The following is a 22,983-nucleotide window of genomic DNA, read 5'->3' on the forward strand; positions in this document are numbered from 1 at the left end:
TTGGGCTACATAATTTTTTTTGTGTGTTTACTTATACTACATATATTAATTTATGTGCATATAGAGAACATAAATTGGTCTTGGCTATGATGGTAAGGTGTGTGATCTTATAACCATGAGATATAATGTTCAAATCTTGTGGGATGTTAGAAGTATAAATATAGATATTCCACTTTGACTAATATTACAAGTAATTTATGCATTAAAGAAAGTGTGATTTGGCTATGTTTGTCTCAATGTATAATAGATTAAAAACTAGTTGCATAAACTCTAGATAGGTTTATCACAATGTATAGTTATCGAGTATCAACTTTTAACAATAAAATAAAACAATTTATACTCCCCCTGTTTCATTATAAATGCCCCAATTTGACTATTATAGTATTGACATACACAACTTTAACTAATGTTGATGCTCTAAACATAAGATTAAACAAAGTCATGTTGGTATTTGTTAGAATTGTCCCAACGGTACGTATAACTTCCAAATATAAACTTTTTATAATTTATATTTATTGATAATTAAAAATGTTATTGGTCAAACTAAATATATCAATCAAAGTGATAAATTTATTTTGAAACAAGGGGCGCACTTTTTAATAATAAAACATATATAAATATATAATTGATTAAACTCATGCAATAACAAATGTAAAGACAACAAAAGTTAAATTAATAACCCTCAACCTCTTACTCGTATAAGACATATGACTATTTAACCATCTAAGCCAATATCAACTACGGAGTACGATACGTATGAATACGTATTAAATATTATTTTTCTTACTCGTATTTATTTATTTTTATTTAAATACGGATTAAATGTCTAAACTCAAAGTTGGTCATACAAAAAACACTTTTATGAGTTCGAGAGTTTCTCTTCTTTCTGTAAGAAGGCTGCAACACCAATCTAGGAACCAGTCGCTAGAACCCTTAAAACCACCCCAAATCTTTCCTGTCAATCAGTCTTTATTCCTGTGACCTGCAAATGGTAAGTATTCCAATCTTTACTTAATTTTTTTTTTTATTGACTTGTCTTTTGATATGTAATTTTTCATTAATAGGTTCGAATTAAATATTGATCATTTCCTTAATTACTTCTTGTAATTTATCATGTTTTCCTTATTGTTCATTTGAAACTCAGGGATTCTAGATTTTCCAGAGTTAAAATTTGATTTACCCATTATTTAATTCATGTCTTAGTATGAGAAAGCTGCCTTTTTTATTTCATTTATTTTTTGTTTGATTGTTTTTGGATTTTGTGATGCCTTGCCCAGAAACCCTTTTACAAGGGAAAGCTGGTTGGCTAGTTTGCATTTGGAAAATGGTTTGGAAGGTGGGTTGAAAAGAAAAATTGATGGTTTGTGTTTATTATGAAGTGTTTATGAAGAGTAATACCTAATTTAGCAACTTTTTAGTATTGTGCAGTGTGGTTATTGTTGATTAAGTTATCTATATTTGGTACCTTTACTAGGTACTCCGTATTGTTTTGTTGATCTCGGAGGCGTAGTAGCTTTGTGTCAATGTGATGGTTGGTTTGGATTAATTCATGTGGGAGTCTCAGGAAGTCAGGATGGTATTGATAAATGCTATCAAATTTGACAAGTTTCGGGTAGTTATATGTGTTTGGGAACTATTATCGGAAAGGAAAACAATGATTCTCTTGTAAATTGAGCTATTTGAAAATTCTGGATTAATGGAGGACAGTTTTTTGGTGGATAATGGAAATCACCTAATAAATCAATTTCTAGATAATGTATTGGGCTATTGGTTTTGTGCTTTGAAAAGGTTCATTAGTGCAACTGTGAGGTACTTAGATTCTACACAGTGGTTTGTAGTAGATTCTTTTATCCAATTTTTGCGAGTCTTGAGAAAAAAATGTGCAGAAGAATTTAGACATATAGTGCTGTCCCTAAGAGCAAAATTTCGACCCTAAGTCTTCTAATCATAAACTGGACTAGAGGCTGCTAAAGGATATAATTGTCGATTACAGACATGTATCAACCTTATCTGAAGTCTGAACTGCTGCAAAGTGTTTGTTTGTCACCAGACTGACCAAAATTGTTATTTTGCCATTTCCTCCCACATTTGATGCAGTTTTTTTTGTTTTTTTTTTCCCCCTGAAATTATTGTGCTTTATGAAATTCAATAGGTTTAGTTTGACTAAAATCAATTTATTGGCTTATGACCCTCTTTTGCTTGAAGCCTTGAATATAAAGTCTTTTGTTTTACATATACATACAAACTGCTTTTTTGCACAAATTACTTTGATCTTCCAAATCCGGTTTTATACTGGACTCCCATCTCTATAATCACTATTTGATCTTGAAGAAGGAAGAGCAAAGAGGTTTAAGGGACAGAGAAAAATCATGAAGCAATGAAAATTTTAGTTGATTGGAAGAATCAAAGACCTATCACTCCCTATCAGCCATCACCCTCCTCTCTCTCTCTCTGGGGCTGGGGGAGGCTTGGGAGGGTTAGACTGTTGTGGAGGCAAAGGTCGTTTGAGTTAACACGAGTGTGAATTTGGTACTCAGTATCCACAAAATCATGAAGAGCTCTCTACACCAAAGATAGGTGACTCATATAAGATCACTAGATGTTGCCTTTATAAGAGCTCACCTTTTTCTTGGGCCCTTCATTGTATTGCTCTAATGAGTCTAATCCATCTTGTTGTCTCTCTACTATTGTTGGTGAGCTAGGAATTGGAGGCAAATGAGAGGTGAGAATGATCCTAGTCCCCCCCCCCCCCCCCATTTAAATAGGGCTCTTCCATGTACCTAGGAGTCCGTATATGAGAGGGGTCCTGGGTAATAGGGGGCAAATTAGAGGTGAGGATGATCCTGATCCCTCTTTTTTAGTCAAAAACCTAAACTCCCTGGGGATTTTAGAGTTTCCAAGTGATGTCCAAATGCTTACCAGCAGTCCATTAAGGAGGGATGTCATTGAGAAGCTGGGATGAGTGGTTTTAGTAGAGGACTAAGATCTATTTGAGGTGGAATGAAACTTCCATAGTCCTGTGTCAACAAATTGGACTGGTCCATCTGTCAAAGGGGACTGTATAACCTTGAAAGATCTGGTCATAACCTTCCATATTCAGAGGAATTAATGCTCCGTAGGTGAGGCAAGTTATTGTAGATGGCTTTAGTGGATAGATTATTCAAAACCCAGAGCTAAAGGAAACAGATATAAAAAGGTCTCAGAAGTAGGATGTTTCTATCAATCATCTTTATCTCATAGTCCCTAAGCTCTGGAACATAGGAAAAAAAGCAGAGGAGCCCTAGGGAAGACAACAAGAGTAAATTTATTTACTGTTCATTTTCTTGGAAGCTAGCCAGAAAACATATTGGATTTTGGGGACCTAGTTGGGACCTTTCAAACGTAAGATAAACTGTTTCCAGTTCACACATCCTTGAGACCTTGACCAATTCCTTTCTCATGATTCATCTGAATTTGTATCTTTGTAGATTAAAGAACGTCTGAAACCTTGAATTTATGGATGGGGCTAGCCAAGATGGAACTTAGAATTCAAAGATGAGGAAAGTAAGTGGAATTTGAGTTCCATCTTAAGTCATTGAGGCAGTGTGTAAACTCCATTGGTCTGTATCATCCATCAATTTTTGTACTAGTATATGATTATGGATAATTTATTATGGCATCCTTTTACTTGTCAATTTGACTGAAACTGAGGTTATGCCCAGACAGTTCTCTGAAGGCACCTATTTCATTCATTCCTCATCCTTTTCCAAGCTTGGGATCTCTTAACTCTTAATGTTTGAGATATTGGCAAGACTGGGTAACATTTTGTTGACAGATAACTGGGAGTCGGAAGCTATTTAATTTCATTTTCAGACCTCTAAATTTAGAGGTTGTAGGCAGAACCTATGATCACAATTGCTATATAATTTACAAGACCTGCCTTGTGATAATGTACTAATGTAGGTATCCTCGATGATTCTGGCATCCTGGATATTGTTACATGGTTTTTTTTTTTTTGGGGGGGGGGGGGGTAATAAAAGCAAAGAAAGGACTACTCACCTTGTAGAATCTTGTTCACGTCTTTCACCCCTAATTTGAGAAAAACAAATTGTAGATGATTGCTTAGGAAACTGCACAACTTGTAGAATCTTGTTCACATCTTCAATCAATCAATCAAAGCCTTAATTTTGTTCACATCTTCCATTTAGAAATATTTCATTTTGGAGTCTCCACTTTGTTTTCTTTGGACTGATTGTTTAGGAAACTGCACAACTCTGTTTCTGAGTTGCTTTTGTCTTTGTTATGTCTTTATGTACACTGATGCAAGCTAAGCAGATAGGGCGCTTCTTAGGGAATTTATGATTAGTTGCAAGATTCCTACCTAACCTTTGTGAGTTTTGTGTTTCTGTATTATTTATTAGCATTGATGCCTCAACCATAAAATTTGATTGATTGATCATGCAAAGAAAGTTAAATATCAGTATCAGTAAAGATTAAAATATAAGTGTTTGCTATCTGATATTAAAGCCTGCTGGACTAAGTACTATTATGCAAAGCCTGTTGGACCTGTTAACCTGAAGAGAACTTTCTGTTTACTGTTAGCATGAGACTCTTTACCATTCTATTTTCATAGTGCTTCCTTTACTTTGAAGTTGACTTTTTTTATGTGTTTTTGCCGCTGTCTAGTCACTATCTCATGTGGTTGTGGCCTGTGGGTGTGAATGTATTGACCAGGAATGTGGAATGAATTAATGGCTATATTTGGTGCTCAAGAGTTTTGCTTTAATAATGTATACTGGATTTTCCCTTTGTCAAGTCTGAGCAACTTTTAAGAGTTTTCCTTGCAAACATCTCCAAGCCGGAAACTTAAACTTCTCTTTGTTTGACATACAGTATTCTTGATTGTTTTCCACTTTTCAGGCTAGTATGTAGAGATCGCCTTTATTTGACGTGAAACTGTATATTCTAAGGTTAGGGACCTGTAGCAAGATATTGCCGCATTTTGAGTAGTTGATGTTTGAGAAAGCTAGGATGCCTTGATAACATTGATGTCTAACAAAACCGTAGAAGAGTGAAATAATTCACTACTTACTGATATCTGATTTCACGTCAGAGTGGTAGCCCTGTAATCAGTCTCAACAAATTTTACATACAAAGAAACTGAGTTTAGAAGCAGACAAAGGGTGCTCCATTTGAACACAACACAATCATAAGAAAATGGAGTCGTTGATAAGTAGTAACCTTGTTATCAGTCTCTGCAAGTTTCACATATAGAAATTCTGAGCTGTGGGAGGCAGACGCAAGGGAACCCTACTAAATACGGGATAGTAGTGATACAATGGACATTTCTAATGTTAATAATAGTAGCAAAATCCTCAATGATGTCATGAATCGTCGGCTGAAGAACAGAGAACGACAGCGTAGATACAGGGAACGGAAACGTCTCCAAGGAAATGCCAGGAATGGGCATGTCACTGACCAGTCATCCCAGATGCAAATTGTATTGCTGCCAGATGCAAATGGGCCTGACAGGAATGGGAATGTGGAACAAGTTGTAACCCGTGTTCATTGCAGACGAGATTGGAAAAAGGACGCGAGGAGAGTCCATGTTGCCATACCAGAAGCCATGTTCAATGGATTTCTTCCCAATGGTCAGTCTTTAGCCACTGAAAATAACACGCCACATGCTCCTTTGGGAATGCGGGAATCAGAACAAGCTCTAAAAAGCGAAGATTCTTCAGAAAGCTATCCCCGCTTGTATGATAGTGATAAAATTAGTAGACCCGGAAGAAGAGATTGGAAAGCAGAGGCAAGGAATAAGAAATAGGTAGCTCCTCCTTGCAAAAAATAACCCTTGTGTTTCAGGTGCATTGAGATGGCAATAATATTGTTTTTATTTTCACATATGTTTTCGTTGTTTCATCTCAACTTACTCAGTATTTTAATGCAGATTCATTGCAGTAATTATCCAATTTGTTCAGCTGCTTGGTAATTTTTGAATGGAATTGGCTCTCTACAAGACTACAAATCAGGTTAGTCAATGGGTGAAGAAAAACTTGATTATTTGAAGTGGACAGCCTTTAGAATGCCAAAAAAGCAAGTCTTATGATTTTTAGATATGATATATGCCAAACTATCTCGCATAATCAACTTAGTAACAAGCTGTTTGTATGCTGCTCGTGTTTCTTGTACCTGAACATTAGTGCTCCTACCGTTTTTTTTTTTTTTTTTTTTTTTTTTTTTATAGTTATTTGCTAAAACTCATTGTAAACAGAGATTCTTTTAACATTTTTTACATGATGAAAATCTTTATTTTATGAATAACCTCAAAACTTGTGATGAATATATCATACGTACACATCTTATTTATTGAAGACAAATGACAGATGCTTTAGTATGGAATGTGGAACATATACATTTTTTCAAGGAATGAATTCTGGAAATCATATACATTTTCATTAGTTCAAGTCTATGAAACCAGCCATTTTTGGCTATTCAATGGTTAAAAATACATATATTATGCTCATGCATCATCTCACAATTTGGATAATGTTGGTTTTCCTAGGAAATGTGAATATATTAGCCCTTCCTTTTTTTTTTTTTTTAACATGATTTAAAGATAACTATACCAAATGAATGTACATAAAGTCAATACTGGAAACCCTAAATTGAATCTCTTCACCTCCACAGCCATTGCAAAACAGCATATATCATAACTTAGCTCTCATATTGGCATTCAGGACCTTCATTGGTTCTCAAACTTGCAACATCACACCTCATTCACCATTCCTAGCTTTAGAGATAGCGCACTTCTGTGTATACAGATCCAAACTTCATGTTTCCAAAAAGCGTAAAAGATGTCAGGGCTGGTTTGGTTTGAGTGGTCCTCGTGAGCCATAATTAACATTTGTCAAACTGAAAATATAACCTCTCCCGTGCAGCTAACTTTGTACTGTTGTTGCAAAATAAGGCATGTACGGTTGCTGCCCTTCAGTGTAGTTGTCCTTCAATAGGATGCAATTCAGTAAGACAGTCGAATATATATATATTTTTTTTTTCTCCATCTTGAACAGCCACCAACCTGAACAAACTTTTGTTAGTCTACAGTACTAAATTGCAGGCCTATAAATTTTGCATGATCCACAGTTTAGGTGTATACATCTTAGTTCTGACCAATTGGGCGCCTCATTGCAACTATAGTTTCCAGCATCAACTTCTGTTATATATTTAAACCAGGTCAAGAGCTTTGGTGAATTGCTCACTTCTCTGACTACCAGTTGGGATATATTGTGAGTGTCCAGTGCCTTGAGTGCAGTAGTTTGTTGGGTTGTGAAGAAGACTATCTAAACAACCAGGCTTAAAGCATTCAAAGAACTGATCTTTAGTAAGTCATTAAAGCCACTCCCTTAGTGAGGGTGTCTGCGATCTTATCAGTTTATGGGGGTTTTTGATGATTACTTTCTATCGTGCGACACTGCATAATTAGAAGTGCTTTAATTCATTATGAACAGCTTGACTTCTAGCTGCTCTAATCGGCAGAATAACCTTGGTTTTCCTGGTTCTGTCTTGATCTATTAATATAGCAAGCCTTCCTTAATCAGGCAGACATCTGGAGTCCCTAGGATGAAAAGTAGTTACAATATAGCCCGGAAAAGAGGGCTGTGTTGACTTGCCAACAACCGAGGAGGCGATGACTGGGTTTTATGTGTTGCTGATGTCCTACTGTCCTGCAACTGCCGCTTGTGGGAGGAGATTGGTTAGGGTCGAACCGTGATGCGTGCTGCTTTCCTCTAATAGTCTTAAAGCCAAAAGTTTCCTTGTTCTGTTTATGTTTACTACAGTATGTAGCTATTGTATTTGATATGGACTTCCTATCCTAGCATCCATTGATAAATTCGTCACCTTTTTCAATCTCTCGGCATCTTTGAGAAATTTAGATGCGTTATTATTGCAGCATAAGCATGGTTTCTTTTATTTTATATAATTCATGCAAAAGATACATGATAAAGTTAAGAAATGGGTATCAATTAAGTGCAGAATAAACTAGAATTTACAAGTTTATAATATTTGTATCTTTATACCAAAAAATTCCAATATATAAGATGGAGGATATAATAATGGAACAAAACTAGTACATAATAGTTTTACTTTGTACATGAAATTATGTCTAGTCGAGAGACATCTAATAAAATTAGAAAGAGACACAAAACAGTACCTCCCTTTCCTAGTTTCCTCATCCATCGATTTTACCTCCACCCCACCCATTGACCCTTGAGATAACTTCATCCAAATAACACAAAATTGCATAAATACATTATTATTAGCTTTTTAGTTATCATCATGCAAAATAGGGTTAATTAATTAATATTTGTTGTTAAAGGAGAATTCATTCATCCTTCTCTGCTTTGATCTCTTGCCATCTCTCAGCTCAGCTTCCAAATCCTCAAGGCTCCAATCCCTTCTTAATCCACCACTCCTCACTAACTTCGGCTCGTGTGTAAGATCGTCGCCCTCACCTCCGTATGACAAAGCTCCGGTGCTTCCATACCTACGGTGATGAGCCTTGAACTTCTTAGGAGTTGCACCACCAACCATTGATTTAACCTTTTTGTCGCGAGGGGATGCCATAAGTTTTCCTGACCAATTCCTTTCCGCCAAAATTTTGTGACTAAATAGGCTTGATATGTTCTTAGGAGTGCTAGGTTTATCATCATGGTTAATAAGTCTCTTGGTAAGGTCTTGATCGGAGTCCGTTCTATGAAGAACATGGCAACAATTGAGACTCATTTTCTTCCCCTTTTTATTCTATCTTATGATATTATTCTATAAATATTTACATGTACTAGTTGAAGATTAAGGTATAATAGGTGGGAGAAATTTGAAAAAAAGAATAGGAAAGTAGAAGAAAAAAAAATTAATAGATGAAGGAGAATCATTTTTTGGAGTAAAAGAAGGTAAATATTTTAAGGATTCGAGATGAAATTTAGGAAAACCAGCCAAAAAAATCTATGTTTGGATAACATTTGGTTTTAACTAATGTTATTTATGTAGTTAAATTGCCGGCAAGTAAGCTAAACCAGTGGTAATGTGTGTTTATTAACTGCCTTTGTTATCAAAGCTAAAATCAATTTTAGAGGACAAGCATGCTAATAGCATTTACATATATACTCACAAACTTCGACTTATTTTGTTTGAAATTATAAGAAGATATACTAGTTGAAATTAATTTGCCTATAATAAAGTTATTTGTGTATAATGTTAGAGGACAAGCATGCTAATAGCATTTACTACATATATACTTGCAAAGTTATGTTATATATTGATTATATTCGTCTTATTTTGTTTGAAATTATCGTATAAGAAGATATACTAGTTGAAATTAATTTGCCTATAATAAAGTTACTTGCGTATGAAATAGTTTGAAAACCCAAAAAGTGTTTAATACAGAGTAGTTCGTAGTTAAGGAAAACTCCAAAACATCAAAAGCGTGTCTTTATCAGTAACACACTAACACATAAAAATTCCGAAAAATTAACAAAATTGTCACTATTACTCTTTATTTACCCAAATCTAACAACCAAAATTTCTTGAACTTAAACAGGGGCCCAGAAATACGAAACTCCACATGGGTGGGTATGGTGATGAACTGATGGTGAATCATGATCCATCGATCTCAACTAGTAAGTAGTAAAGAAATTCTTCAACAACGGTCCTAAAAAATTTACCTAATTTAGCCTAGACAAATTTTGTTGATTAGCTTAGAGTTAGTGCTTATGAAAACAAACCTTTAAGGGCAAAGGTCATTATACTTGTGACGTGCCTATAAATTTGAGACACAAATTGCTAAGAGATTACAAAATCATAAGAAAGTTAAGAAACCTCATTGTCTCAATTGTAAAGAAATGCCCTAAATTGATACCATCACTTCTCCAACATGAAAAGTGGTGTGAGGTTAGATATACACTTAAATACTTATCCCTTTGTCTCGAGGTAATAGGCAATTTTTAACCTTTTTCTTTGATACTCACTCCTTTTTGTTTATTCGATTTTTAGGTATTTCATAAGAATAAAGATAAATTTGATTGTATCAATTCATTAAGTTATAGAGTATATGAAAAAGGCATAATTATGCATATTCTTGAAATATTTGTCTCAATATGTAGTCTCAAAATATTAGTTTTTTTATAATTTTTAACAAAATGTAATTACAGCTAAAAATTATTCACTAGTGGAAACTGGAAAGCTATATGATGTCAAATGAGGCAAAAAAATTAGTCATACTAAGGGCATGTTCACATTTACTTAATTTCAATTCAGTTCAGCTCCAATAAGTTCAGTTCGGTTCAGTTCAGTTCAGCTCCGATCAGTTCAGTTCAGTTCAGTTCAGCTCCTAATTTCCCTCTCTCATAAAATATTCATTCAGCTCAGTTCAGTTCAGTTCAGCTCCACTCAGTTCAGTTCAGTTTAGTTCAGTTCAATTCAGTTCAATTCAGTAAAAATAAACAGGCCCTAAATTGACAATTTGAAAAACAAGTCAAAAAAAAAAAAAAAAAAAAAAAAAAAAAAAAAAAAAAACTGATCGATTCTAATACTAATAATTGGTTCATATGTATTTAGACAATGCAAATCTAATACCTGGACAATAAAATTCCTTCAAAGTTTAGTAAAGTACACAAGGGTGGCAAATACGCGCATCAATTAGTCATGTATGGAGAGTTTTTTTTTTTTTTTTTTTTTTTTTTCTTCTTGTTAATCAGGATATAAATTGTCCACACACTATTGTTAAATTTTTTTAATAATAATAAATTACATTATTTTAAAAATAATAAATTACATTAACGAGGACAAATTAGTAAATCAATATTTTAAAGGGTATAATTATCCAACCACTATTCATTAGTGTTAAAATATTAATTATATCACACGAAAAAAATTTAGAGGCAATTAATAACATCATATAATAGGAGCATATAGACAAACAAATACTTTAGGGATAAAATTATCCTCAAAATATTCATAAGTGTTTTCTTATACTTTTTAAAAAAGGTAAGGGATACGAAATAAATATAGAGATACTGGGATTATTTGGTAAACAACCACCTTTCCTATGACTTTTGGATGTTGTCAAACAACCAAAGTTGTGTTTGGTTATCTGACTTTTTTGTTGGAAAAAAGCCAACCTTTGTGCGAGCAAACCTTTTCGCCAAAAGCCACTTTTTTGTGTTGGTTGTTTCCTTTTAACACTTTTAATCCTTATAATTAATCAACAACCAATAACCAGCGTTCTCAGACATATTTACTATTAGACATTAGTTAAACTTTAATTATAAAAAGTCAATATAAATAATTGGTCAAATCAGCCAAGAGAAATACACTGTAACTAACAACCAATTGTCAAATAAGACCTTTATTATAAAGCATCATGTCTTAAATTATCAAACAAAGTTAAGTAGAAGAACGTACTATATAGTCTGTTGTAGGAGTAATGGAGCTGTCGGTAAACATAAGAGAAAAAATCCAACGTGTCGGTCCTTAATTCCAATTTCTGGTGTTAGCTTTATTTGATCAGCTAGGCCCCCTTACACCAATTATTTCAATATTTTATTAAGAGTACTCTTCTATTTAGCACGTGCTTATTATTTATCGCCCCATTTTTCGTCTCCTATTCTTTTCCTTCCATGGCTATTGCTGACCCAACCCGATAACCCGAACGAACCCGACCCGAAGTTTTTTTATTATTATTATTATTATTTATTATTGTTATTAGTTGTCCTTTGGTTGAACAAAGAATATGGAGGAAGCCCTAGTTAATCACTGTGATAAACAAATATTGTTTATCACGTGATATTTGGTAAATAAATCAATAACTTTATCCAGTAACCATCATTGTGGGACCAGTTTTTATTGAAAAAGTTATTGATTTATTTACGAAAATGTCATGTAATAAACAATAACTGTGTATCTCGGAGATAATTATGTTATTTGATTTACACATGCATTATTGCTATTATTAATCTTAAATCATTGTATCAGTTTAAGTTCATATATCAATATAATTAGTAAAAGTCAACTGATGTTAGTACTCCCTCCGTTCCTTAACTATATGCCTATTTCTCTCTATTATGTGAGTAATAAATTAAAGAAATAGACATATAATTAAGGGACGGAGAGAGTATCTATTTTTAATTTTATATAAGGAGCAACAATGCAACATGCATGCATTAGAAAAGTTTTTCTTGTTAACACAATAATTATTTAAAACTTCTAAAATTTTTGTGTTATTGGTTATATACTGCGTAATTTTGTTCTTAGACACACAAATGTGTTCATTAATAGCTTTGAATCTATTTTACAACATCACAGTGCTTAACCTCAAAGCTACCTCAACCATCTATCTAAAGCTCCAAAATTCCTACTATACATATACAAAGATCCATGTCCATTTAGTTTCCATCTATCAACAATGATTGTCCAATATATAATTGGGACCTTTGTTTGCCCTATTTTTCCTAATATCACATAATGAAATAATAATGACTAATTAACTATATAATGAACGGCCAACATTGATCTTCTATGAATCTTTTTCTACGGCCGTCACATAGATATGTCCCTTATAAGCCCGTTACGTTGTTTATAAAACTAGATCTCATTAAATTCAATTCTTCATCGATTTGATTAATAAGAGTAATCGTGGTACTATACATCCAAATTCTTTATACTCATATCATATTGTTTGATTGTATAATTATTAACTTCAATATTTTATCAATGTGTTTAAAAGAAGTATGAGATTGATAAGGATATAAGAAGAATTTACGTTGATGAATTACGTTACGTGTGTGCATGGTAGCCAATATGTGTTTTGGTCAATATTTGTTTATCACAGTGATTAACTAGGGCTTCCTCCATATTCTTTGTTCAACCAAAGGACAACTAATAATAATAATCAATAATAATAATAATAATAATAATAATAATAATAATAAATTCATCTAAATAAATAATAAAGATGTTACTGATAAAGGTATTAATTTAAAGTAAGTTAAAATTTTAAACAAGTTAAAGTTTTCTGTCAAAAAATAACAGTTATAAGTTTAATTACAACAATGGCTTAACTCTATATGAAAGGGCAATGTAGGTTGGGGCCGGGAAGGGTGAGGGTTTTAATCATGAGACATGGCCTTATTAGAAGTTCGATCATAATCCTACTAGCATATCTCGTCAATGTGATCAATGACATACAATCACTCAATATGATTTCGTTGAGATATGCTATAATATATAGTCGTATAATGTATAGACGTATGCAGTTTTATCCTTAAAAATTAAAAATAAATAGATAAATAAATAAAATTTAGTGAATATAATGATATCTCATCCTAAAAACAACGTGGGATATACTTCGTACCTATGTTTTGAAGCCTTGGGAAAAGGATTATTACAAAATTGTTTTCATTCATATTTGATATTTCTATTGATTATTTCTGAAATAATGGTTCTAGAGTGACCACTTATTCAATGTACTATAATCAGGAAATATGGTACAAACAAAGGTCACCATAATTGGACAACTGTTGATGGAAATGGACATGGATTCTTGTATTTTTGTTTTTGGAAATTTTGGATCTACAGATGATTGGAGTCCTACTACAAGAAAATTGTCTTTTTATTTCGATTATACATTCGCTATAATATGCAAGTATGTTTGTGAAATAATCCAGGAAATCGTATCATTTTACAATCGCCATGATTTTCCCATATAAAAACGATATGGAAAACATAATAATACATATCCACACTATTTTTGCATATTTATAAAATTATGAGAAATCGTATCATTTACAATCGCCACTAAATCCCAAAAATCGATACAAAAAGCCTTTTTCACACTAGATATATAAATATTATTTGACAAAGAATACATAAAATATGTCATAGCTTATTGGTGAAATATTCAATACTCCCTCCGTTTCAATATGATAATCCCATATGGAATCAATCACATAAAATAAGAAAAGAAAAATATTTGGAATTTAACATTAAAGTAAAAAACAATTCATAAATAGTTTTGCCTTATTTAAATTTTTTTGATTTTTTTAGGAAACCGTCAACCATAATTGCATAATTCAAGGAAATAATTTCTTTACTTAGAGTAATGTCATCAATTCACAGTCAATTAATTTAACTAATCAAAATTTAATATATATAAAATAGGAAATAAAAACTAAGTTAAAAGTGAAATACATTCAATATGGATAGATTTTTTTGAAACGCTTAAAATAGTATATGGAACTAACAAACTGAAACGGAGGGAGTATAAGAGTTTGAGGTTGCATGTTCAAATCTTGTAAAGATCATATGTATGATTTATTTTTTTTAATATTTTTTTTTTGAAGAAAATGAGTTCAACATTTATAGCAATTATAATCGCTATAATAATCACCACGATTGGATGTAGTTTTTCGTATCGATTATTGAGGTCAACCCTAACGATATTGAAAACCACTACTAAAGGCTAAGGCAACGTCGGATATTGTATCGAATGACCATTCGTTGGGAAAGCTTTTTGTTGCAATTACAATCGGTACTAAAGGTTAAAATAATCGCTACGAAAAGGTTATTTTCTTGTAGTGTCCGTTTTGAGGTTACACTATAATGTATTGCTTATTATGAAGTACATTGTTTCCGTTAATATTGGAGTAAAAGTAATGGCCTGCATACTAAAAAAAAGTACTGTATCAATTACGAAGAATGAAATACGGAGTAAGGTAATGCTGTTACGCATTAAGCTAAGTTTACAGCGAGGCTTAACTAGGGCGAGAGTGACCAACATTCGTAGAAATTGTTTTAAATGCATACATTCAACATAAAAATATGTTCAAGACATTTATTATAACCAAAAAATGCATATGTGTTAATTGAAAGTTTGAAACGAATCAAACAATGCAAGATCCCACATATGAGTAGGCTTTTCTTAAAAAAATAAAAAATTAAAAATTAAAAAAAATTCTAGTTGATTAAGAAGTGAGTAATTATTCTTTCTTTCAAAAAAAAAGAAGTGAGTAATTATTATTGGTACAGTTAAAGTGTTGATTGTGACAAATGCCTAAAGCCGTCTCAATAATTCATACTTGAAAGCTAATGGTTTATATTAAATTCTTAATCTCAATAGATAATGATTTATATTAATTAATCTAAACTTTAATAATCTTATTCGTCAATTTTGCTTATATGACCTTTGAATTAATTATTTAATTCTAAAAGGATTTACAAATCTTTTATTTAATTGGTTATGAGTTATAACTAATATTTATAATCCTACATGGCGCGCTAAGAAAATTAAATTCTACGGAAACTCGGGAAAAAAATTCTCTTTTTATTATTCTAACTAAAATATAAATCTAATTCTGTCAGGTCGATAATATCGTGCGATGAATGATTTTTTTATAAAAATCATTTTGTATAATTTTTTTTAACAATATAAATTTTAATATCTAAAGATAATTTTTTATTTCTTGAAAAAGATAAATTTTAGTTTTTTAAATAATATAAATCCTAATAAATTACTATTCGTTATTTTTAACTACATGACAAAATTCTTAAATCTCATTTGTCAATTTTGCTTAGGTGTCGAGTGAATTTTTTATTCTAAAATAAAACACAAATCTAACTTTTAATTGGTTGAAATAATACATTATTTGCCAATGTAGCGCGCCGAATGCTCTCGAAAAATGTCTACTTTATTGTTTTGTGCCCGGGCGATGCCCGAACTGTTCTAAATTTTTTAGCTTAATTGTTAAATACAACCATATAACCACTTCTAATAATGTAAAATATTTAGTCATACGATATCATGTCGCTTATTTATATAATAGTGTATATTTTTGTAGTTTTTTTTAAAATAGATATTTTATGTTATTATTATATTTTTTTAAATATAATATAAATCTAATGAATTGAAAGTACTTTAACCAAACTAAATTTTTTTTTTTTGATGAAAACTTATTTTTACTGATTTTCTATTATTTATTAAAATATATTATAAATGGATATCATTTTAAAGAACTTTTTAAAACGAATTTTACGAGGGAAATAGTAATGAGTTATAAGATATTTATTAAAAGTTATAATTAGTTTTGTTTATATAAAGTATTAGAATTATATCGATAATAAAACACTATACAACATTTTTATCTTTAAAAATCTATTCAAAATTCATTTACTTAGCATCCTATTTATCACAATAATACCTATTTGTCGCCTACATGGCGCGACACTTGGCAAAAAACTAGAACAAAAGGTGTCATTGTCTCGTAGACTGGCTGCGAGACCGGCTTTATATATATATATGTATATATATATGATATATAGATGATAACTTATACACAACTCGTGCGTTGAACAGGTCCAAAAGCTAGTTCTGTGTCTGGGCGATGCCTAGGTTTTTGATAAAATTTCAGTATAAACCTTTTTACTTAAATGTTAAATACAGTCTTACAATCCCTTTTGATAGTATAGGATATTTAATTAGACATACAATGCCATATCGCTTATTTAATTAAATAATAATGTACTTTTTGTAGTTTTGTTTGTAAATATCTATGTAATTATTGACTTGAAATTATTTTTATTGAACTTAAACTGTTTTTTTTACTAATTCTTTATTATTTTTAAAAATAAATTTAATATATTATAAATGATCTTATTTTAAAGAACTTTTTAAAATGAATTTACAAGTTTATCTATGAGATACACAATTATTGTTTATTACATGCATTTTCGTAAATAAATCAATAACTTTTTCAATAAAAGCTGGTCCCACGGTGATGATTACTAGATAAAGTCATTGATTTATATACCAAATGGCACGTGATAAACAATATTTGTTTATCACAATGATTAACTCAAACTAGGGCTTCCTCCATATCCTTTGTTCAACCAAAGGACAACTAATAATAAAAAAAAAATCATCTACAAAAAAAATAATAAAGGTGTTACCAATAAAGGTATTAATTTAAAATAAGTTAAAATTTAAAACAAGTTAAATTTTTCTGTCAAAAAAAAAAAGTTACAAGTTTAATTATAACAATGGCTCAACTCTATATGAAAGGGCAATGTAGGTTGGGGCCGGGAGGGATGAGGGTTTTAATCCTGAGACGTGGCCTTATTAGAAGTTCATAATCCTACTAGCATATCCCGTCAATATGATTAATAACATACAACCACTCAGTATGATTTCGTTGAGATATGATATAATATATAGCCGTAAAATGTATAGATGTATGCAGTGTTATCCTTAAATATTTAAAAATAAATACATAAATAAATAAAAACTAGTGAATTTAATGAGATCTCATCCTAAAAACAACGTGGGATATACTTCGTACCTATGTTTTGAAGCTTTGGGAAAAGGATTCTTACAAAATTGTTGGTGATCATTCATATTTCTATTGATTATTTCTGAAATAATGGTCCTAGAGTGACCAGTTGTTTAATGTACTTTAATCAGGAAATATGGTATAAACAAAGGTCCCCATAATTGGACAATTGTTGATGGAAATGGACATGGGTTTGTATTTTTGTTTTTGGAAATTTTGGATCTACACATGATTGAAGTCCGTTTTAAGGTTACACTATAATGTATTGTTTATTACCTTGTTTCCATTAATATTGGAGTAAAAGTAATGGCCTGTATACTAAAAAAAAAAAAAAAAAAAAAAAGTACGTATCAATTATGAAGTATGAAATACGGAATAAGGTAATACTATTACGCATTAAGCTAAGTTTACATCGACGGCTTAACTAGGGCAATGTAGATTTGGGGGGGGGGGGGGGGGGGGGGGGGGGGGGGGTAGGTAGTACATGACTACATGTGAGAGTGACCAACATTGGTAGAAATTGTTTTAAATGCATACATTCAACGTAAAAATATGTTCAAGACATTTATTATAACAAAAAAATGCATATATGTTAATTGAAAGTTTGAAACGAATCAAACAATGCAAGATCCCACATATGAGTAGGCTTTTCTTAAAAAAATAAATAAAAATTCGAGTTGATTAAGAAGTTGTTAAATACGAGTCTGGGTCGCACCCGTCACAGAAGAGTGCAAGTCCACCACTTCACAAGATCAATGAGGTTCCACCTCAAAACCGTATGGTAATGAGGGGAGTAGTCCCTTAGCCTTATATTGTGGTGATAACTCTTGAATTCTTTTAATGTAGGATTCCATTACCATTACACTCTCCTTTTAGTATTTTAGTATGGGACAAGAAAATGCTCACATATGAAATGTCCTATGCTCAACAGAGTAATTATTATTGGTACAGTTAAAGTGTTGATTGTGACAAATGCCTAAAGCCTGTCTCAATAATTCATAAAAAAAGACGGTAAAAGTGACCAAAATTTCAATCATGATTTAACTCTTTGCTTGATTCTGGGGAAAAAGTAGTAAGAACCATTGAATCTTGACAAAGGTCTTGTGCTGTAAAGTTTAAGCTAATATTGTTTCCATTTTATAATAATTAACACGGTTAATTTGGAACACTTTTCAATGTACTTGTAACCGATTTCCGCAGGTATCTATATAACTTTCTACAAGTACTATCTCTATTTTATATTATTTACAACGATTTGACATAAAGTAAAGATAAAAAATTATCTAATCAATGCAAATAATTAAAAACGAATGTAGTATTTTTTTTTTCCTTATGAATAAATTACTAACATTGGTCATAATAGGGAAATTCTCTGTTTCTCATATTGAGAAACGAATTTTGTTTTTCATGAGGACATTTTCGTGAATAAATCAACAACTTTTTTATTATTGTGGGCTTCACAATTGAATAAAGTTGTTGATTAATTTATTAAAATACCATGTGAGAAACAAATTTTATTTCTCACTACGAGAAACTAGAACATCCCCGTCATAGTATATGCAAAAATCAAACTAAGTCACTTTAAAAAATTGGGGGAGGAGGCGAGGGAGTACTTCAAAATGGTAAAAAACAATGATCAAACTTGATGTATGAATAGTGTTTTTTTTTTTTTTTTTTTTTTCATATATAGGAAATGTAAGAATAGTAAATACTCTAGAACATGCATCAAATTGTATCAATTATCATAGGACGGAAATTTTAACATAAAATAAACAGTGAAGTGAACTTAATTAAAAAAAGTAGCTTTCATTTCACATCCTCTCTAACACAATAACACATGCATACTTGCTACGTTGCTAGCGTTGCTATATCTTGAAAAAACACTTTCCCCTTTTTTTCCAAAGATAATTGCATTCATTTTTTTTTTTGCGGCTGAAATAAGAATGTGCTTAAAATAACCTTATCAATTATGGGAGGTTTTTAAGAGCGACTTCAATGATTGTAGATAGAGCCTTGTTTGCAATATTCAATAATCCCTAGTTATTGACTTGATCATTGGAGCAAAAAAATGCAATTAGCTTCCAAGCTAATTTGCTTGGAAAAGAACTTACCAAAATACAACAAATTAGAATAAATATCTTGTAATGTAAAAACATAAATTAAGGAGGTGGGGTTTATTTTAACTAGAAAGCTAAATAGCTAGCCATTGGAGTTCAAAGTAGCTAAAATGACAATTAGCTTAAAAGATTATGTGACATGGCATGCTAATTTGACAATTAGCTTGTCATTGGAGTTGCTCTAAACTTCCTTTTCACTATTTTTCATTTTAGCTGGAGGGAGTAATATAGCTTGTCACTTAGCTAGATTAGTTTCAATTTAGAAGTTTACTTGTTTTAGCAAAATATGATAATTTATCCCTTAAAAGAACCTTATTCAATTCTTAATTGAGCTATGCAGAATTGCAGAGGACATTGTTACTCGGATTGTATGTGCTTTAAATCCTCAAAGGGAAGCTAGGGATTGGGATACATAGGTCAAGAAGTTGTAATTTCATACGTAGTAGATATATTTTTGTTTTTTAAAAAAGATTTTAGATGTAATTGATTAAATGAAATATGTGAAACTATGAGGGTGAATTGCGATTGTTGTGTTAAAAATTAAGAATGACTCATAAGTCTCTATTCTTTTACGCTAAAGTAAATTGTACTGAAATAAAATAGAATAATGACCGAAACTAAATTGAAAATAAGTTTAAAAGAACAAGACAAAAGCTTGCATGTATAAGAAAAAACAAAGCGTACGGAGCATATATAGCTCATCCATAAACCTTTTGGTGCGTTGCATTCGAGGGACCATATGATGAATCATAATTATACATGCTTCACAAAATTTTGGGAGGTGGGGATCAATGTAACATAATAAATCACGTTGCTTCATTGACGATCACAAATTTCTTATCAAAGTTAAGCTAATATCTAATCTCTATTTCAAGGTGGGTGGGAGTTTGTTTGCATCTATTCATGGACAATGACAAAACAACCATAATAATAATCTGAGAAAATTAACATGCACTTATAATTTTCGTTGTCGTCTGGGAAACCATTTACTGCTTTTGCTTGATTTGATGGGATCAACCTTTACACAAGTATACAGTTTATTTATGTTGTTTTTGGACTTACCTTGAAGATGCATATGTGTTTTGCTACACGTACATGCAGACTAGCTAAGGATATGCATGCAAATTGGCCAAATTCCAGTAATTATATTGTATCAATAATCAATCCCAAGGTCTCTTGAAATCGGAAAGAGAGCTCTAATCACTTAAGCTATCCTTCACTCTTCTTTTTAACTTATGCAAGTATATTTATATGATACGGAGTATCAGTTATAGTGTTAGATTGAATATTTTTTAAACTATTGGCCTTGTAATTATATTGTATTCAAGATATATGAATTACAAAATGCTACTAGGCTATTTTTTAAATGCATTTAAAATGAGGAAAAAAATCAGTTTTAATTCTAGATTAATTCAATTTTCGGTCCACCATAGTGTATGTCTAATCTAGTCCATAATATTAGATCTGTGGCACAATTCTTGGATGATATGATCCTTTTCCATATTTGATATAAAGCCAATTTTTATAGTTAAAGATTAAATGATTAACATGTTAGTCATTTTACACTAAAGCAAAAGAATTGAAAATTAGGTTATTAGAAGAATAAAAAAAATCTCTGATTTTTTCCTAAAAAAATAATAATAAAAAAAAAATCTGTGTTTTTCATGCTCCACTCATTAATGTTCACTTTGCTTATATTTTGTAATATGGTACTCCGTATTATTTTATTCCTTCCTTTTTCCCTTAAATTACAAAAGGTGTTTTTTTTCCCCAATTTTTTTGGATAAGAATATGATATGTGGTTAGGTGCTTAACAATTTAAAATGTTAGGTAAATATAAATTTCTTTTTAATATACTCATTTCATGCTTCTAAGTAGGGGTACGTACAAGTATACAAGGATTATGTGAGATTGTGAAAGGATGACTCTAAGATACAAATTCACTAGATAATTTAACACCTAATGATATCAACAGAAGCAAATATTTGGCCTAAAAAAAAAACAATAGAAGCAAATATATCATTTGGTAGTTTGGTACCCTTACGACTTTAGCTTATTGAGCCCTATTAGAGATTTAGAGGTTTGAGTATTTTAAAAAGCTAATTTAAGTGTTAAGTAAATAGCTTATTAATAGAGCTTTTTGGACTCTCTAAAAGAGCTTATTGAAATTAGCTTATTAAAAATATAGTTGTTTTGAATATTAAATACACTGAAACAACTAATTATCAAACACTTTTACATAATCAGCTAATTACAACTAACTAGTCAAATCAGCTGACATAACCAGCTAATCAAACTAATTAATACAATCAATTATATTAATCAGCCAACACCGAATTACAAAACAGAGCCAAAGTCAAATGTAAATATTTATTAGGAGAAATATTTAACATAATTACATGAGCATTATATTCTTGTCTGGCAGCTGCATGAATTTATTTTGGAATAAGCAACGAACATGATTAACTATATAAAACTACATTATTGTTATACATATTAAATGAGTTCAAATAGTTAGTTAGCTGCCGGATTAAATATTAAATCATTGGTGGTATGTCAGCTAAAACATATAGGCCAGGAGTAGTAGATAACTAGATATGGATAAATAATCGCAACTTATAATTAAAGTGACATACACAAATTGACACAGATTAGGATTGTATATGATTTCATGTTGATCAAGAAAAGGAGAATTGTAGACCGAAACCTCTCAAAAGTTCAACCAGCCCGAGCTAAGCAAACTTGGTCCTTTAGAGCACACACATTGGGGAGGATATATCATCCTCCCTTCACTCTTTCTCCTCCAAAGTAGTATCCTCTTTGATGTAAAAATGTAAGAGAGGATACTACTTTCAAGAGGAATGCAATATATCCTCTATGAAGAGAGGATATTAAATGTTTGGAACAGGATTATGCTAGTGGACTCAAACTCATTTTTTTAATATTTTTTTTGCCTTTATGTTCACTGATCAATGAGTTTTTGTAGAAAAGACAAAAACAAAGCTAGCAACTTGATGCAAGGGGCCCATTGCATGCATATGATGTCATTGCAAAAATAATTAATTAGGCTAATTTATTTTTTAATCACAAATTATCATTGTTTCAAAATTAAATGTGTAGTTGAAAAAAAAAGATAATATATGGTGGGATATAAAAAGTAGGAGTGAGGAAGGAAGAGAGGATCCTCTTTGATGTGTGGAAAAATAAAGAAATAAAAAGAGAAAGAGGATGGAGATAGTGGGAAATGATATGGAAGAAAAAGAATATGATGTGTTAAAAGGAGAAAAGGAGAGAGAGTAGAAGAGAGGATATAAGTATCCTCTCCAATAATCTTGCTCTTAGAAGTAGGAGGGAAGAAAAGCCAAGGGAATAATCCCCACTCCCAAATTAAAGTGCGTCCAATGGAGTTTGTTCCCACAACCTTATGTTAGTAGTAGTGAGATGCAAACTTTTCCACTAAACTAAACTTTGCTTAATATTTTGTACTTTTAATAGCATTATTAGAA

General features: G+C 31.4%; 2 protein-coding genes across 5 annotated transcripts; one reads left to right on the top strand and one right to left on the bottom strand.

Annotated features, from left to right (window-relative positions):
- The first annotated feature begins 858 nt into the window (after positions 1 to 858).
- Positions 859 to 7,922, top strand: LOC145569390 (uncharacterized). Of its 4 annotated transcripts, none has more exons than XR_014096105.1 (4): positions 859 to 991; positions 4,900 to 5,844; positions 5,930 to 6,011; positions 7,581 to 7,922. XR_014096105.1 is itself a non-coding variant. In XM_081628737.1 (3 exons), exon 2 carries the CDS (start codon positions 5,318 to 5,320, stop codon positions 5,804 to 5,806), a length of 489 nt encoding a protein of 162 aa, XP_081484863.1. In that variant the 5' UTR covers positions 859 to 991; positions 4,900 to 5,317; the 3' UTR covers positions 5,807 to 5,844; positions 5,930 to 6,378. The 4 variants fall into 4 exon arrangements, 2 of the variants coding, with proteins under 2 accessions (XP_081484863.1, XP_081484862.1); XR_014096106.1 differs by having other exon boundaries at positions 4,900 to 5,806; XM_081628737.1 differs by lacking the exon at positions 7,581 to 7,922 and having other exon boundaries at positions 5,930 to 6,378.
- Positions 7,923 to 8,340: 418 nt separating this feature from the next.
- LOC145566973 (uncharacterized) lies at positions 8,341 to 8,861 on the bottom strand. Its single transcript, XM_081626220.1, has one exon. The coding sequence runs from the start codon at positions 8,764 to 8,766 to the stop codon at positions 8,341 to 8,343; it is 426 nt and encodes a 141-aa protein (XP_081482346.1). The 5' UTR covers positions 8,767 to 8,861.
- Between the last annotated feature and the right edge of the window lie 14,122 nt (positions 8,862 to 22,983).

This window comes from Chenopodium album, chromosome 11 (assembly GCF_948465745.1).
Source record: "Chenopodium album chromosome 11, dcCheAlbu1.1, whole genome shotgun sequence".
NCBI lineage: Eukaryota > Viridiplantae > Streptophyta > Magnoliopsida > Caryophyllales > Amaranthaceae > Chenopodium > Chenopodium album.